The sequence below is a fragment of the Halichoeres trimaculatus genome, unplaced genomic scaffold, assembly GCF_033239565.1.
Source record: "Halichoeres trimaculatus isolate MK-OKI-2021-1 unplaced genomic scaffold, fHalTri1.1 fHalTri1_scaffold_22, whole genome shotgun sequence".
Lineage (NCBI taxonomy): Eukaryota > Metazoa > Chordata > Actinopteri > Labriformes > Labridae > Halichoeres > Halichoeres trimaculatus.
Window position 1 is genome coordinate 233,504 of NW_027437200.1, and position 19,895 is coordinate 253,398.

General features: G+C 40.2%; 1 protein-coding gene across 1 annotated transcript in view; it reads left to right on the plus strand.

Annotated features, from left to right (window-relative positions):
- The first annotated feature begins 6,865 nt into the window (after nucleotides 1-6,865).
- The window catches only part of shroom4 (shroom family member 4), a 180,218-nt gene continuing 167,188 nt past the window's right edge, over nucleotides 6,866-19,895 (plus strand). The window contains exon 1 of the mRNA XM_074699334.1: nucleotides 6,866-7,150. Coding sequence (XP_074555435.1) covers nucleotides 7,028-7,150 — 123 coding nt within the window. The 5' untranslated portion in view covers nucleotides 6,866-7,027. The remainder of the gene's footprint in view (nucleotides 7,151-19,895) is intronic.

Consider the following 19,895-nt stretch of genomic DNA (forward strand, 5'->3'; position numbering starts at 1 on the left):
ACCCTTCACAGGTCACTTAAGTCCAATTTAAGCACTTTTGAATTTTTGAAAATCGGTTATCAGTACCCCAACTTTGAGAAGTTTTTTGAGAGGTTTCCCACAGGAGTTGAACTTCAAACTTTTAGTACATGTTATAAGACACCTTTAGAAACACATTGGTAAAGAAATTTCTTGGTAACGATTTAGTTCCCAGATTTGTCAAATATCGGATAAAATCCCCTTACTGTAAGTAATACTTGCAACGTAAAATTATGAATAAGATAAGTAATAAGAACTTTAAGATACATACTTGTGATGGAGTTGTGTTTAAAATCTGAATGTTTAATAAGGCCAGGGTTAAGACATCCCTGATGAATTCTAAACGGATGATGCGGGTGGTTTTGGTAACGATAAAAAGGGACATTGAGCTAGCTAGCACCAACCACTGAGCAGCTTTATGTTGGTATTTCAGCACAGCTAATACAGCGCAAAGTTGCGTTCATAGGTTAACTGTTGCAGTGTTACATGTCAGTGGTTTTAGCGTAGATGTGAAATAAGTACTTTATCACGACGGTATCACTCTCTGTTATCCAGGGACAACTGAGGAGACCCGGGCCCTTATACAGTATAACAGCCAATGAGGCTCTTTTTACTGGAAGGCGTGGGTCAGCCCAGACTGGCTGGGAGTGACTAATGCTGTGTCTTGTTGCTTATTGTACGTTTAGGAGCATTATAAAGACGTTATGAAGGCTGATTTACATACTCTTGTTTTGCCAGGGACTTCGTGACTACTTCTGGCCTGCCGATATCGGCCAGGCAGGCCAAGAAGAAGTGGTCCAATTTGAAGGACAAATACAAGGTAATGACCTGCCCCTGTTTGTAATGGTGACTGAAACCTTTTCTGGTACTTTCCTGTTAAACAAGTGTAGTTTACAAAAGCCATATAAAAAAATGAAGGTGCGGTGTATATGATGCATACAAGACTGTAAATCTAAGTACAGTATCAGCTAGAAGTTGTTTTTCTGCCTCAGAAGCTTAGGGACCCACCGACAGGCAGAGGGGTAGAGGCTGGAAGTGTGACTGCTGCCACCTGGCAGTGGTATTCAGAAATGGATGCAGCACTCCAGGGGCAGCACTCAATCAGTCCGCCCCTGGTTGTTGCATCCAGTCTGACTGCCGCTGCAGGTGGCTCAGTCAGCACAACAGCCTCTACCCCAGCCCAAGACGTTTCCAGAGCCGTGCAGCCAGGGAGGAAGAGGGCCAGGGAGGAGAGTTTGCTGGAGTTCTTGAGGGAGCAGGTGGAGAGGGATGAGGAGAGGGAGTGGAGGGCTATGGAGAGAGAGGAGGAGAGAGAGAGAGAAGAGCAGCAGAGAGGGCTGACCGTTTTTTAAATTTGTTCGAGAAACTTGTAAATAAATAAAATGTAAATAAATGTAGTTTTTGTTCAGAGTTCAATCCATGATTCATTCGGATATGGTGTCCCAATAGTTGAGACATTTATGTAGTCTTAAACCATGTCAGACTGTTTTAGAAAAATATAAAACATAGTTGTTATACATAATATGCATTATCATTTGGACTTATACTGGTGCATCTATTTATCCATGTGCAAACTAAGTAGGTCACAGTGAAAGGAAAACAAATACAAGACATTCATGGTGATTGTAACTCAAAACATTTTAGTGTGCACTGATTTAATAACTGATTCAAGAACTGATTTAATAACTGATTCAAGAACTGATTTAAGAACTGATTAAAGAACTGATTTAATAACTGATTAAAGAACGTAAATAACTGATTAAATAATTGATTAAAGAACTGATTAAATAACTTATTGAAAATGATAAATAACAACAATGAAAAAATAACTATTTACACTTTGGTGTGAACATAATTGTTTTCACAGATAATCATGCTGCTCCAGGCATGGTGGTAGAACACCTGGAGCAGATGACTGTGCAGCTAGCCTGCTTCTGAGCGCGTTCCCAGAACTGTGCCGCCCAAAGGCATCTGGGCACTGAATGTCCCCCTGGTCTGGGCCTTCCTCCTCCAGCTGCTCCTCATCAAGCAAGTCCCCTGCTGCGAGGCAAATATTGTGGAGCATGCAGCAAGCTCCAACAACTTTTGGGGCAAAGTGGGGCCGGATCTCCAAGGCTCGGAGAAAGATTGCGCGCCAGCGAGTCTTGAGGAGACCAAAAGTCCGCTTGATTATGTTTCGAGCCCTGGTGTGCAATCTGTTGAACCTTGCTTCAACACGACCTGGTAATTAATATTCATTTTTAAAAAACATATTAAAATGTATCATTGTAAAAAAAAAATCATGTTTTTTTAATATGTTTAGCAACAACATGTCCTTACTTTGAACAGGCTGCCGATACAGGGTGATAATGGCCACAGGGAACTCCAGACATGGGTACCCTCCATCACCCAGCAGGAAATACCCCTGTGGTGGATAGAGGGCCTGCTGGTACAAGGGGGACCTTTGCAGGACCAGGGCATCATGTACAGACCCCACGTTCCCGATGTACACATCCAGGAAAAGCCCCCTGGAGTCGCAGAGAGCCTGCAAAATTATGGAAGCGAATAGCTTCCTATTTATGTAGGCCTGCCTTTGTGGTTCTCCAGGGGGCCGGATCCTGATATGGCACCCATCGATGGCACCAGCAGCCCAGCGAAACACCTCGTGGCCAGCAAGGCGGGCAAAGCCGGCACCCACCCCCACCATTTCCTCTTCCTTGGGGAAATGGATGGCTCTGTGCAGGGTGTCCATCATTTTATCGATGATGCAATGGACCACCCTGCAGACAGTGGCCAGTGGCATGCAGAAAACGACTCCTGCAGCCCTGTAGGATGCCCCACAAGCCAGCCAGTACAGGGTCACCAGCACCTCCACTTCTGCACCCCATCCATGGGTCCTCTCCAAGGGCAGCATCTGCAGAAGCATATTGATGTTGTCCCTGGAGAGCCTGAAGGCTGGTTTGGTGTCAGCTTCTGCGTCCGAATAAAACAAAGCCAGGATGGGTACACTGTGGTTGACTTGCGCATACCTCCTGGCAGGCTCTTGGTCCTGGCCACAACAAAAGGGGAAAAAAATTCAACATTTTTTTTAAATATTTCAGATTTTTATCCTATTTATTATATCAATTGTTCTCCATTTTAATAAATGAAAGTTTAGTTCTTATTATTAATGTTAGCGTTTTATTATGTATGTATTCCTCATTGTAATTTTTTAACCTATTATTAGTTATTTTTACTGTTAACTTAAAATTATTTATTCCTTTTTATTATTCTTAATGTTTCTGATTTTTAACATATCATTAATTAGTTAACTATTAATCTTGAAGTGTCCGAATTTAAATTTATTTTTTATTATTGTTAATGTTATTGATTTTTAACATATTTATTTCTTTTTACTATTAATAAACTTTCTAAATTTAAATCTTTTTACTCTGGATCATTAAATCATTAACCTTAACCTACCATACTAACTTAAATTATTAACCTTTTTCAGTGTGTAGCCTATGTTACATTTATGTTTGAATATATGCATGTATTTATTTAAGCAAAAGTACTCCATGATTGTTTTTGTGTAATTTCTTATTAGTTGTATTAAAGGTAAGTGGTACTCCCGTTTCTCTTTGTCCTGAGCATAAAAAGTCACACTGTCTTATATGTTTACTGTGAAAGGTTTAGGAATGAAATGTTTACTGGCCATTTTTTTCGATGTACGACATATGAGTAATTCTATGCGGCAAAGACAGTTTTTGTGGAGTGACTTATATTGATAATTTCAGCACTTTATCGAGCCTTGAAACATACACTTAAGATATCAGTTTGTCTTTCACTGGGATAGAGCTAATGTAAGTAAGTTCAAAGTATATATAATTGTCTATTCCTAATCTGAATGAGATGAAATGAACGTACAAAGACAGCGAAACTGGCCAGCAGGGCGTGTCGTCTTGCCATCCTTCGCCTCATCCTGGCCGTCCTCTGATGGATCTGCCTCCTCAATCGTGCAGCCTCCTCTTCAGCGGCGATATAAAGTATGCCGACAGCAATAGTCACGTCGATTTCGTTCATTTCATTGCGAATTTTTAGACTCAAATGATAGAATTCGTGCCAAGCAGACGTAGAAACCAATGTTTTCTTTTCCTCCCCAACTACACTCGTTTTTTCCCGCCACTGGTTTGCTATTTATTGGAATTTGGAGAAACAAATAAATGAGCTAATAAATTACTGTTAAACAATGACCACAACATGAGACATGATTGATTTATGTTATAATTTATGCTTTTTATTTGTGTAATTTTTGTCAAACTGCTGGCAAGACAACCGGATGTGACGTGGACGTACAGGGAAGGGGACGCAAGTCCGCTGCCGTTCCAATAGTGGTAGGATCATCCTGCGGACTCCCGACCTCTGAAGTCCAAACTCAGAGACAAACTTGCCAAGTCAGAACTTCCAGAGTTCGCGAGTTCGAACTTGCGAACTCTGAATTGAGAAACACCCCATGTGTTTTGGTTTGGAGAGAGACAGGAAAATTGACCAATCACGATTTGATTTTTTGGGGGGCGGGACAAAAACTGAAGAGCGTAGGTTGTGAAGTCCGAACAGTGGGCAGAGTGGTTAGAGCGGTGAAAGGAATGGTAGAAGACGAGAGCGAAGTTGTGGCTAGCTTGTTTGCATTTTTTTCAGCGTGTGAGAGTAAAAATTTCATCTGGTCGCGCTCGTGCGAGTGCTCATGTCTTAATACTTCATCTATCACGGGCACTGTGTAAGACATTGAGGTTTGAATTCTCCCTCTCCTTCACTGGCCCAGTCAGTCTCCTCCACCTGAACTCTCTGCTGTTCTGATGAGAGAGCACGTTCGCGTACACACGCAGCGCGTATGTTCATCACACACCGAAGACAGACAGAACTTCATAACGACACACGTTTCACTATTTTAGTCAGCCTTCTAACTATATGATTCCCGCTGCTCTAAATCTCCTGATTGAAGAGGATGCTGTGTTAGAGCAGAGCTACGTTCGTTTAACTCACGACATGTAATGTCAACACCAAATAAGAAAGATAGAAAACAGCTAAGGCTCTGATAAACTCTTTATCGTCAAGTGCAGCACCGTTATCTGTCTCCATCTCTGAGGTCTCCTGCAGCGTCTTTGGATCAAACCAACTAGGAGAGAGGGGGTGGATGGTTTTTGAGTTTTCGATATAACGCCCATGTACGGGACTTGATGCACTTTAAAAATATATTAGCAATCACAGGAGCAAACTTAAAGTTGGGGGACAATCAGAAGAAATCACAAGCCAGGAGAACATCCAGAGAAGGGGTTTAAAAAATGGGAGACTCCCTCAATATTCAGGAGTGTAAGCTGCCTGCCAGTTCTCTCCATGGGTAAAAGTAACGAGTTTATGTATGACACAGATTGACAAAGATAAAAACTAGACATTTTCTTCATCATTTTAGGTTATTTTAATACGTTTTGTAAACTCAATAATGTCAGTCATTGTTTTATGTAAAGCGTCTTATTTATTTTTATTTTATTTATTCAATGAAAATGTTTTTTGTCAACTACTTTTTTCTGCGATGATTTCATTTTTGGGCTGTGAGGGCTGAGGTGAAGGCCCAGCTGTAGTACTCACGGTTCGCCACTGCTGTTACACCAAAGACATATTTGACACATTTCAACCCGGTTTTTACACTTCCCACTGAAAACAGCTCTCAGATCCACTTTTGGACCTTGACCCACAGGTTGAATCACTGCAGCAGTAGACTGCACTGGAGGCCTGATCCTTTACAGGGTGGTCTTATGTCAGGGAGAATAAGTGATGCAGGATCATTAAGATAAGAGTAAGTCAGAACTAGAGACTGCTCAGGAATGTTGAGTTTTAATTAACCAAGAGGTGGACTCCTCATTTTTAAATAATTGTATTCACGTAAACTGCGCACGTGAGCCAACAAGACATTGTTTGAATTACAGTAAACACAGAGAGATTTATGATCTCTGTCCCGTGCACTGAGCTTCTTCACGCTCATTAAAAGAAAGAAGAAGAAGAAGAAAAAAAAAAAAGAACTTAAGACATTATATATGTAGACGCCTCATTGACTGGCGCTGCCTATTGGAGCTGACATAGATACAGGCTGCCATCTTGGGTGGGTCTCACACGCCGCCCCAGTGCGGTTATTATACTGAGAAAGGTGTATAATGCACAACTATTATGAGCATAACTCAGCGAATTTTTACCCGATTTTCACCAAATAAATAAATCAATTTCTTTTAAGCATATGAATATTAAAATATGTCAAGTATCATACCTAAATGACTGACGTTTGCAGGAAAAAAGACTTTGAAAATCAGTTTAGTATTTAGTGAGCTACGATAGATTTTATGCGCTGACACTTAAGTGCGCCAGCCAAAAAGATGACAGTGAGTGGAGTGGGTGACCGGACCAAGACAGCGGCCCCACGGCTCGTCAGCACCAGAAGGTGGTTGCAGTCGAAGCGGCGTCTTCTCTCTATCATGTTTATGAATATCCCTGTCAATCATACCCAGCTGCTTGGAATAGTGGGCGGCGCCAACGTTTTCCTAAATCTTCAGCCTCTGAAAGCTAACCGGAAGCTAACCAGATGTACACAGCGTAAATATCAAATTAAAAGCATTATACTGTTTTATTTCAGGAGTACGAGCTGATAAATTTGTTAGAAATTAGAACTGGAGATGGACTCAAATGAAACGTCTGGAATTGTATTTTTTTTGACCGATTTTTTTTAGGCAAAAAAGCAAACGTTTTATTTTTAATCATCGTCTGTTAGCTGGGCCGGAAGTTCAGACCGATGTCTTGTGTGTAGTCTTGACAAGATTAAACTTTTTGTTCCTCCCCCTCTTCAACTTCGTCCTTCCAGACATTTATCCAACCATCCATTCACCGTTGTTGTTAGAGCGGGGATGGAGAAGCACAAGGACCGCTACCGACCCAGGCAGGGCTGAAGCTCCGACAGAAGGACACGGAGCCGGGGAAGAGAGCGCTAACGGTCCGGAGGGAGAGCATGGAGACGGTGGAACAGCTCGTGTCGTTCCTTCACATTCAGGTCCAGCTGAGCGGGGGCGCGCCTTGGGGGTTCACGCTGAAAGGAGGGCTCGAGCACGGTGAGCCGCTCATCATCACTAAAGTAAGCAGACAGTAACCAGAAGAAGTGACTTTGATATCTCTTGTTCATGCTCCAGGGGGGTGAAAGCACACTCAGCTGCTTTAAAGTGTGTTTAATTCCCCTTTACCGTGTTTAAATGCACTATCACTGACTATAGGAATGTATTTCTCAAGCATGTTGTCGCTGCAGCACCTAAACTCCAGAAAAAACAGCACTTGTGGCCAGATTATTCACTCATGTGCTGTTGCACTGCTCGACTACCTTTTCTTATGGCTTCAGTCCTCCCTCTAAACTCCAGCTTTTCCGTGTTTTATGCTCACATTCACTCTGACCTCTTCCTCATTTCCCTCTTATGCAGAGATTAAAAAAGTCACTGAAGCCAATATCTGCTGCTGGTAGAGATATCTGTCAGCTGTCACTGTACGTGAATTCAGAGTTTTATCATGTAATGGTGTGGTTGAGTTCTCCACAATTCAGAGGTAAAAAGGGTTCACAAGCAGTTTCTTGGAGCAATGAGGCTCTGTTCATCTCGCTGTCACATCATTGAAAGGTGAATATGCTCAGTTGCTGAAAGAGGAACAAGACCAGTTCAGATGGATTCAGAGCAGAAAGGAGGGACTTTAATGATGAGTCATGATTTATTTAAACCTTTGTATTGTTGGCTTACACTGGCACCAACCAGGTCTGCAGTTCTCAGATGCATCTGTCCAGAATAGGTCATGAAGGCTGTAAGCTGCTAGAAATGTTACTGTAAAGTATGCTCAACATGCTTTTTAGTACCACCTCGGTTGTGGTCCAGATTTCATGCTGCAGGCGGTGAGCTGCTAGAACTAAGTTGGGTGCCTTTTAATTACTGTGAGTAATTATTGGTGTGCGTTCTGCTGGGGGTGATCTGTCCGTCTCAGTGCGTGTGTGTGTGTGTGTGTGTGTGTGTGTGTGTGTGTGTATGTATGTATGTGTGTGTATTCAGTCCAGTGCATAAGGAGGCTGAATGATAAGCAACCTCTGCTCCTTGTGTCTTTCCCTTCACTCCTTTGCCCACTCTGGAGACAAGCAGTGGTGTAAATGTTGGCGGCCGTTCTTCAACATTCACCACAGCAGGGAGTGGAAAGCCTGGCTAAGTCATCTGAAAACAAGGACACACAGACACACATACACACACACACGCAAACACACAGACACACAGACACAGACACACACACATACACACATACATACACACACACACCACACACACACACACACACACACACACATAGTCACACACACACACACACACACACACACACACACACACAAAGAGACACCACACACACACACACACACACACACAAACACACACACACACACACCCACACACACACACACACACACACACACACACACACACACACACAGCCCCTGGGAAAGTGACTGGAACTGCTACGGGAGATAAAAATCAAACTGTGCTCTGTGGCCATTTTGTGACTGGTGGCTAGTGAAAACATACACAGTCAACCAGCTGAGACGCTAAGAGCTACACCGAGTAGAAACTGTTTAATGATTAAGTGCTGAGACCATGAAGGAGAGCCAGAGACTAGAAGGATTTGAGTTTGACGTTTTATATATACATATATATATATATATATATATATATATATATATATATATATATATATATATATATATATATATATATATATTTATACAGTGTTTCCCGCAGGATTTTAGGAGACTGTGGTGAGAGAGTCTCTGACCCTTGGCAGTTTTAATGTGTGCATACATTTTTAAGCGCGATGTAACACCCTTACAGTAAGTGCAGTTTGGGACCATGGACATGAACAAACGCTGATAAATAAGAACTTACAAGGCACAGTCTCATTAATTAATGGGAAACACTGTATATACATTTTAATATATATATATATATATATATATATATATATATATATATATATATATATATATATATATATATATATATATATATATAAATATTAGGGCTGGACAATTAATTGGATTTTAATCGTGAATTCAATTTTGCCATCTGACAATCATAAAAACAACATAATAGAAGAAAAACAATTTATATGCCACACAGTGTAGATGTATGCAAGTTCCTGTGCCTCATAGCTCTTCTGTGTTCCATGTGCAGCTACAGTGAGTGTACAGCTTTTGTGTGTACTTAAACAGCAGTTTTTTTTCAAATGGAAATTTGTTTCAAGCAAGTGTAAAATCAAGTCACTTTTGGTGATACATTTTAAATTCTAACTACATATGTGATGTTTTAACTAGGAATAAGACAAATATGAAAGATTTTGAGGCTTTGCAGTGTTCAGATTAAAATGATGATCTCTGCTGTATTGGAACACATATGGCCCCATTACTACTTGTTATTTGTACCCTTCTACCCTTGACACCTGTCCAGTTAGCTCTATTATGTTTTTGCTTTTTAATCTTCTTCACTTTTCAGTGCTGTGTTTTTGTTTTTTTGTTTTTTTTTTCAATTATCTTTTTATTTATGATTTTTCACATTTTTGCAAGAACAAAACCAAAAAGAACAGGATCAAATATCAAAAAGGAGAATAAGACAGGACAAAACAGGACAAAAAATAAATATACATATACAACAAGACAGTTAAAAAGTAAAATAATTGAAGAGAAAGACAAAAAATAATAAAAACAAAAAAAAACCCAAAAAACAAATAATACATTCAATTAATAAACCATGGTCACAGTGCTTTTTCCTCCTTTGCACTCAGAGTCAGTGCATGAGCTGTTGAGCAACATAGATGTCAGAGGTCCATAAGCGGTTTCCATATTTTTAGGAAAAGGTCCCCTTTGTTTTTCAGGATATATGTGCGTTGCTCCAGACGTAGAGTTTCGTTCAGAGTTTGTTTGAACATAGTCAATGAAGGGGGATTGTGTTGGTTCCAGTTAAGCAAAATGCATTTCTTTGCTATATAGGATATCATTGCAATCCTTTTTGTGTGTGTGGGATCCAGGGTCCTATTCAGATCAGTACCAAAAAGAAAGTATATAGGGGTACAGTCCACTGTGGTTCCCATGACCTTGACAGACAGGTTATGTATGTCTCTCCAAAAGCGTTTGATCTTTTTGCATTCCCAGAAGATGTGCATGATTGTCCCTACACAACTTTTACATAGATGACATACAGGGGATGACTTAGGAAACATCTTACTCAAGCGAAGTGGGGTAAGGTACACCCTTTGCATAAACTTATAATTCTGTTCAATTATTTTGTTACAAGACAGTGAAACAAAGACATTCTGGCACATGGCCTCCCATTGATCTTCAGTAAGATCACATCTTAAATCTTTTTGCCAGATATTGTTAAGTGTGGTGAGGGAAGAGGAATGACATTCTAGTAAAGCATTGTAAATCACAGAGATTTTGCCTTTAAGTGATGTGGAACCTGTCAGAATCTCCTCTAGGCGTGTCAATCCCACAGATATTTGCTTGTCTCCTGTTAGGGTGTAAATGAAGTGGCGAATTTGTAAGTATTTGTAAAAGTCCTGTTTTGGAATCTCAAATTCTGGTCTTAATTCTGCAAAGGTTTTAAGAGAAGTTTTGTTAAACAAGTGACGGGACTGATAAATACCATTTTCCTTCCATTTTGTTAGCAGGGACTTTCCGATTGATGGTGGCAGGTCAGGGTTTGAGGATAAAGGGGCAAGCCCACAGATTCTGTCATGGGCTCCACAAAACCTTTTAACATCTTGCCAAGCCCGAAGAGTGTTGTAAATTACATGTGTTCGCGTTACTGAATGTAGTATGTTTGTGTTGTTAATGAATGGTAATGAGGTTATGGAGATAGGGAAACAGAGTTCTTCTTCTATGTCTATCCATTGAGCATCATTGCGTTTTTTTATCCAGCTAATCAGGCTTTTTGTCTGAGCGGCCCAGTTCAGTGCTGTGTTTTGTAGATTATCTAATTACTAATACTAATTCAGTAATCAACTAATTTGCATAACAAGTCATTTGTATGTAACGGTTGTGGACACTGAAGGAGAGGTGGCAGACACAGAGCTCTGCGGTGCAAATAAATGAAGTGCTACATTTAATTTAGGGAGCTTATTTATCAGATGGAAAATAATAACAATTCTAACTGAATAGCACCTTATCGGCTGTGCCTATCGGCAGAAATGTTCATATCTGCTGATACCGATAAACATGTTTTTACGCTTTTATCAGCCGATACCAATATTGTGCTGATAATATCATGCATCCCTACCAATAGTTGTATCGTTTATTTAAAAAAATCTGGAAGGGGTTGACTTTTTTATTGCTGTGAATGCAGCAATGCATTCACAGTATATGTTCTTCTGTGACAAAAAAATTTATTCTTCTTCTTTCTTCTTCTTCTTCTTCTTCTTCTTCTTCTTCTTCTTCATTCTTCCGCCCGCTTTTTTGGACCGCTAAAACTCAGGCAAACTTCAACCGATTTTCACTGTTCAAACTTCAAAACGTGTGTTTCAGTTGGGACAAGGGGGCTATGACTCTTCAGACACTTTTCACAAATACTTTTCGAGATATTTCAGAATTTGTGCGTTTTTTGGTCTCATAGAGATGAATGAGGAATTTTCAAAATTTTCTCCTTTCAGGACATTTTTTCAGCCTGCTTCAAACGCTCCTCATTTAGTCATACATTCAGCTACAAACTCCATTCAAACTTTAAAATATTAAGCTACCTTTTGGCTTCATTCAGTTGGTTTCAAATGTTTCCTAGCATTCATAGTTTCTTCACAATGACCCTTCAAAGGTCATGATGCATTTCAGCTCTTCGAGCCGTTTTAACATTGGTGTGTATTGGACGGAATGTTTCAGCTTAGAGCAGGGAGAGGGTGAAACCAAACCTGAAAAATTTCTGGGTAAACTGCTCTTTTGGTCACAATTTTCACTCCACATAGGCATTTTATATATCAAAATGGAGAGAGGCTTGTCCTGCTTCTGACAAAGTGGTTTTTAAAGCAAAAGGATGGAGCACTTTTTCACAAAATGGCCAACTGTCATGAGAAGTTCAAAAAAATCCCCATATACCTCCATGTTAATTCCTGAGGGGTTTTCTCAGAGATCAGTAAAATTTCCCTCATCTATCTATCGCTCTCGTGGGTTCGTTTCTTGACCTTCATGCATGAAATTTAGACGGACAGCTTCCTCTGGGTCTCAGGATTCCTACGGTGTGTTCATTTTTATTCTAGCCCTCACGGTTTTGGCAAGGTGACAGGAGATTCGGACTCTTGCTTTGCCACAAAATCTTCATAAGATTACAGTAAGAAGGGCAAAGTTGTGCACCTGCACCTGCTGCCCTTGACGAGCTGGTCACCGTGGTAACCTCTGATCTCATGCAGCTGTTTATAGTAACTCATCAAAACATTCAGGAACAAAGACAAGCATGTGTGTGTTAATTTATCATTGATCACCAATGCAAAATCTGGCTTCAGATAAGCCTCAGCAGACAGGTTTACATGATTGAACACACACACACACACACACACACACACACACACACACACACACACACACACACACACACACACACACACACACACAGACACACACACACACACACACACACACACAGGGCAGAAAGTATCACACTTTAACAGCATTTGACTTCCATTTCCCTGAGTCAGCTCCTTATTTTCCTAGATTTTTTTCTTTAAATTTAAATTCCTTCCTTTAATTCCTGAATTGATTCAGCCAGTCAAACTTTTAAATCCTATTTTAGATTACACTGATTCATGCTTCATCATCATTCTTTTTGTCAGAATTGCAAGCACCTTTACACCCTGATTTCAAAGGGAATGTGTTGGGAATCAACAGACTCCACCAGCTCTTTAATGGCAGTTGGTGAACAATGATCACCATGGCAACATCTGGCTTCAGATGGGCCTCAGCCTACAGGCTTACATGGTTAAAAAACTCACACACAGGACACACAGGATTACATTTTAACAGGGTTTAAGATAGCCGACTTACTTTTCCCCTCAGTCAGGTCATTATTTCCATCAATGTTCTTTAAAATTTGATACATTCCTTTAATTTTTGAATAGACGCAACCATTTAAACTTTAAATTTCTTCATCCATTCCATTTATTCGACCATTCATTTCCTTTCATCCAAGAGTTCATGGCAGGCTAATTCGGCATTCTGCATTAGCAGTTGAGCGCAAGCTTTTACAGGACTTCTTAAAACAATTTTCAGACATATCCTCAGTCATTCATGTTCAGCATTCTACATCAGCAGTTGAGCACAAGCTTTTCAAGACTTCATTCAACCATTTTAAGACACATCTTCAGTCATTCATGTTCAGCGTTCTGCATTAGCATTTCAGTGCAAGCCCTGCATGACTTCATTCAACCATTTTCAGACACATCTTCAGTCATTCATGTTCAGCTTCTGCTGTAGCATTTCAGCCAGAGTTATTTAAGACTTCATTCAGCCATTTTCAGACATATCTTCAGTCATCCATGTTCAGCATTCTGCATTAGCAGTTCAGCGCAAGCTGCTTCAGCATTCTGCATTCACAGCGCAATTTCTTCAGAAATTGCTTTTCTAGTTTTTTAGTGTGGTTAAAAAAAAAGGCAACTATTACTTTATGTGGGCTTTAATGAATTTGCAGAAATAAACACCTCTTTTACAACTAGGAGTAACAGGATTGACAGGAGGTGTCTCTTTCTCATTACTTCACTTCTATCTCGTGGATTGTCTTTGTTGATGTTGTGTTGTAGTTATAGGGCTGACTCATTCCATTAGATGGTGGTCATTTACCGAAACCTGCCACCCACATTGACAAACAACGTTGGCGCCGTTCATTGTGGGAAACAGTTTGCCAGGTAGATGGGTCTGTTGCATACTGAGAAATCTTTCTGATCAGCAAGACATCCAGAGATTTTTGGCATACTGCAGATTTTGCACATTTTTGCATACTGCCTACTATATACTGAATTTGGCAAAAATAGTAGGCACTACTAGTGTAGTCGACGGTTTGGAAAACAGCCTAAAGGCTGGTACACGTTACAAGATTCTCCAAAACTTTACACATTTAGAGAGCACGCACTTGATGATATCAAAAGACAGATCGCACAAGATTTCTCTCTCCTGATCTTATAGGTCGTAGAGACGGCGGGGATATGGGCTGTATGAACAACAATGTGAGTTGGAGGTGAGTAAAATCATTTAAAGTATTACAGATAGATTTCTTACTTCCTTTTCAGTCAGTCAGCTGAGTCAGCTCGCGTCTTGATTGGCTTTGCTCCGGTACACGTGACATTACACGCTGTACCTGCTCTGCTCCTCTTGGCGCGCCCCACACACTACAGGATTTTTAGTCCCAAATATTAAACATGTTCATTATCTACGATCCACGAATCGGAGGCCTTCTGAGCAGATCCGACCAGAAGAAATCACTCTTAACTAGGGCTGGGCAACGATTAAAACTTTTAATTGTAATTAATCGCATGATTTCCCTGATTAATCATAATTCATCCCATTGTGAAAGTGCCATAACATCTGTCACGCAAACACTAAATCAGTACTTGTTATACAGTAATAGTTACATCACATATTTAGTGCAAATCAAATTTACAAAATGTAAATACAAAATTGAAGCTTATTGCCACTGTCAGGGCATTAAAGTGATACTCCGGGATGGATCAAGTTGGGTCCTATCACAAGGTTTAGGGCAGAAATTACCCCTACAGCAGTGTTTTTGTGCAGCAGAAGCCCAGAGCGCACACACCAAACACCCCCTCCCTGCTCGTCAGATGGTTTCCTCTGCACTCAGACGGGGCCATATTTTACTTGACCAAAAACACAAATAAACAGACTCCCACCGAAAAACTCTGATATCCGTCTGCATTCACGCTTTATTTAGAGAATTTTCAGCGTGTTACTTTCACACAAAACAACGCTAAGTAAGGCTCTAGTTCTCATCGTGTCTCTTCGTCCTGGTAGACTACCTGCGTTTGTTTATATCTGGCATGCCGTGCGCGTGGACATGCTTGTTTCGGCTACTTATCGTGTTTTTCCGCCAATTTCACCTCCGGTCCCACTGCGGTCAGCAACAGACATTTACAAAATAAAAGCATGTCAGCAACATGCACTAATGTGGGATAAAATATTCAATGGCGTTAATAGATTGACGGGTTAACGCGAAAATAACGCGTTAACTTGCCCAGCACTACTCTTAACACACCACACACCACAGGAAAATCCCACAGGATGTCATCAGACACCGGGCCTTTGCTGGCTTTGTAAGGGGACAAAAATCAGCCCGATTATCCTGTAATGTGTACCCGCCTTTAGTTGTTGTTCGCAGTGTTGGTTGGACAGACTGCCTATTAGTGACTTTGGGCTTGTTTTCTAATGTTTATTTGCTGATTGGTGCTTGCTTTGCTCTCTGTATGATACCGTTTGACTCTCTCCCAGCCTTCATAACAACCCGTTTAGTTTCATTTCTCTACATATGGTACTTCCATTTCGCTCATGCGCACTCTGCCCCTCCTCCTCCCTGCTGAGTTTTACCAGTGCAGTATGCGCATGAATGAGCTCCATGGGATAAATGACTTCCCCCTTAAAAATTTAGGGGAGTTTTGATGCTAGTTTGTGACTCAAATTCTGAAAAACTGTCTATAACTGAGAGCGAAGAAGACTCTCTAAAACATGTTTTCAGACGCCAAAGACTGGGAGCTGTCAGGCTGTCCAAGCCGGAGGTGAGCCTCCATCAAGGCACAGCAGGGCGTGGAGATATTTCTTCATCAATATTCCTGACGTATGAACTTAGTGATCTTTTCCCATAAAAGTATCTGTTAATGTGGCACCTCATGCATGATGTTACACATGACCATCTACCGCCTGGTATTTCATTTCACCTAGTCCTGGGCGATAAATAGATATATTAATTATATCGATACATATTTCTTCTACCTGATATAGACATAGCTTTATCGTCCATATCGATATAGTTGATCTAGTATCATTTAGCAGTACATTTCTTCATGTGATCCGCAAGTCCGCTCCTATTTCTACTCTCCCTTTCTCTGTGTCCGTATTTGTTACACACAGCGTCTCTGCTCCGCCTCACTGGCTCTGAGAAGTGACAAATAGCCCTCCTCCTCCCCCACCCCTCACTCCGTGACAACACCGAGACAGATTCAGTCACTGAAGAAAAGTTAGTCAAAGATAAATGATGGCTTGATAATTTGGAGATGGTTTGGATTCAGTGTGTCAGCATGAAAAAGTTTTCTGTTAAAGAGGTTCATATGGTTGCTAGGAGAGAGGGGAAGTTCTGGAAGTTACAACATGTGCAAAAATGAGTTTAAATCTATTTGTTACTTTTCACATGTTTGGATTACATAGTGTGTACATGGTGTGTAGTAGAGTTTTGAGTATGTAGTGTAGTTTTTGTGTTATGTGTGTCAGAGCAATGATGCGGTTCATGGTGGTTACTCTGTACAATCTTGTTGACACCTTATGGTTTTGTCAGGCAATTTCCTGTTTTAATGCAAAAAGTTAATAGTATTGTTTGATACATTTTTACATGAGCGTTTAAAATTTACTTTTTATATTTGCATTCTACGTTCGAAGAAATAAATTGCTGCACGTTTGTGGTTTTTACATTGAAAAAGTAATGCTTTTTTCCTACTCTGATTTTTTTCTAACAAATTTAGGTCCAATGTGTTCATACATTTAAATGGCTGCATAATTAATATGAATAATCATAATAAATATCGTTACACGTATCGAGTGTTGCCATTCTGGTTTGATTATATGCATCAAAGCAACATCCCAAGGCCAAGTCAAAATATCGAGATATATATATATATATATATATATATATATATATATATATATATATATATATATATATATATATATATATATATATATATATATATTTATACAGTTGTGCCCAAAAGTTTACACCCCCCCAGCAGAATTTCTGATTTTTTGGCCTTTTCTCAGAAAATGTGAATGATAACACAAAAACCTTTCTGTCACTCATGGTTAGTGGTTGGGTGAAGACATTTATTGAAAAAAAGATTAGTTTACTCTTTTTAAATCATAATGACAACAGAAATTTCAAAATTGACCCTGTTCAAAAGTTTACACCCCCCAGTTTTCAATACCTTGTATTTCCCCCTTTGACATCGATAACAGCTTGAAGTCTTTTGTGGTAGTTGTGGATGAGGGTCTTTATTTTCACATATGGTAAAACTGCCCATTCCTCTTGGCAATAAGCCTCCAGGTCCTGTAAATTCTTGGGCTGTCTTGCACGTTTGAGATCTCCCCAGAGTGGCTCAATGACATTGAGGTCAGGAGACTGAGATGGCCACTTTAAAGCCTTCACTTTATTCTGCTGTAACCACTGACAGGTTGATTTGGCCTTGTGTTTTGGGTCATTGTCATGTTGGAACATCCAAGAACGTCCCATGCGCAGCTTCTGGGCCGATGAGTGTAAATTTTCCTCCAGTATTTTTGGGTAAGATGCTGCATTCATCCTTCCATCAATTTTGACCAGTTTTCCTGTGCCTTTGGAGCTCACACATCCCCAAAACATCAGTGATCCACCTCCATGTTTCACAGTAGGAATGGTGTACCTTTCATCATGGGCCTTGTTGACTCCTCTCCAAATGTAACGGTTATGATTGTGGCCAAAGAGTTCAATTTGGTTTCATCACTCCAAATGACTCTGTTCCAAAAGTTTTGAGGCTTGTCTCTGTGCTCTTTGGCGTATTGTAAGCGGGAAATTTTGTTGCATTTGCGTAGAAATGGCTTTCCTCATGGCGACCCGACCATGCAGTCCATGTTTCTTCAAGTGTCTCCTTATTGTGGATCTTGAAACATCCACCCCAATTTCTTTCACAGAGGCCTGTATTTCAGCTGAAGTTATTTGAGGGTTTTTCTTTGCATCTCTAACAATTTTCCTTGCAGTTTAAGCTGAAATTTTTGTTGGTCTGCCTGGCCGTGGTTTGGTTTCAACAGAATCCCTCTCTCTCCACTTCTTAATTAGAGTTTTAACAGTGCTTCTTGGCATCCTCAGTTCCTTAGATATCTTTTTTAATCCTTTTCCTGTTTTATACAGCTGGATTACCTTTTCTGGCAGATCCTTTGATAGTTCTTTTCCTTTCCCACTTCTCACTGACAGAAAGATGCACATGTCTGTCAGGAGCTCAGAAACTCACTGAGCTTTTATACACACACACTGATTAGAAGCTAATAGATCACAGGTGAGGATGGTTACCCTAGGTAGACATTCAAACCCATTTGTGTCAAATTTTGTTCATGTTATCAGGCCAAAGCTGCCAGGGGGTGTAAACTTTTAAACAGGGTCACTTTTGAAATTTCTGTTGTCATTATGATTAAAAAAAAATTAAACTATTTTTTTTTTCAATAAATGTCTTCACCCAACCACTACCCATGAGTGACAGAAAGGTTTTTGTGTTATCATTCACGTTTTCTGAGAAAAGGCCAAAAAATCAGAAATTCTGCTGGGGGGTGTAAACTTTTGGGCACAACTGTAAATATATACACATATATATGTGTGTGTGTGTGTATATATATATATATATATATATATATATAGTGTATGGCCTAAAATATCAAGATATGAATTGAATGCCATATCCCTCAGCCCTAATTTCACCATAAAACAACATCAACGAAAACAATGATATGACACATTGAGTACCAAACTGATAACAATTGGTTATGTCAATTAATGCAGCCTTTGTGGCTGAGATGTCATCATGACAGGTCTGTGTTTTGCAGATTGGAAATGTGAATAAAACAAACTGAGGGAGGCTTTGCCTTTGTAAAAAGATGCGCAAAAATCTAAGTTTAGTTTGATCAGCTTTGTATTGATTTATTTTAGGAGTGACATGCAAATGTAAGAGTTGAAATCCTAACTCCCACTTGTCCTTCCTTTTTATTTTTTCTACTCGCACAACATATATACGCACACACTCACACACACACACACACACACACACACACACACACAATCACACACACAACCACACACACACACACACACACACACACACACACACACACACACACACACACACACACACACACACACACACACACACAAATATATATATGCCCAGAAATGCTTTACAGGCATCCTAGTCTGGCATAGTGAAAAGTAGAAACAAGCATGATATGTCCCCTTTAATTATATGATCTTGTGCTGACCAGCTCACAGTCGGATTTCTTTGGCTGCATGTAAATGTATTGACAGACACGGCTTGAATAACTTCCAGCACTCCTGTGAATTGGCCAGCTAACACCCAGGACAGCTTTGTAAGCCAAAAGACGTACCAAAGCCCATCTTTAAAGCTTGCTACTGACACAGGTTGACCAAGGGAGGAAACACTATGAACATGAGGAAGCTCCTCACCGTTCAGAATCCTCACTGCCTGAAAGATGCTATGAGGAGGATCTGTTTTAATTGCACTCCCTCGCCACCTTGTGGCCCTTAGTCTTTACATCTGTAGGCTAACATGACATGACCTGCCCCCCCTACACAAAGGTGGGAGAAACACTGCAATGGATTTTTTTTTTTAAGTATTCATGTTAAGAGTGTCTCAGTATGCACAGTGTAGGCTAAACTACAGTGTGCTGGGCATGAACACAATAGATGGATTTTAGAGTGGCAGGATTATTTTACCTGCTTAGTACTGGACAAGACCGCCTATTTTCTGGGTTTCTGTTTAGTTATATTGTACTTTAGAATAATAAATGTGTTTATGTTTCC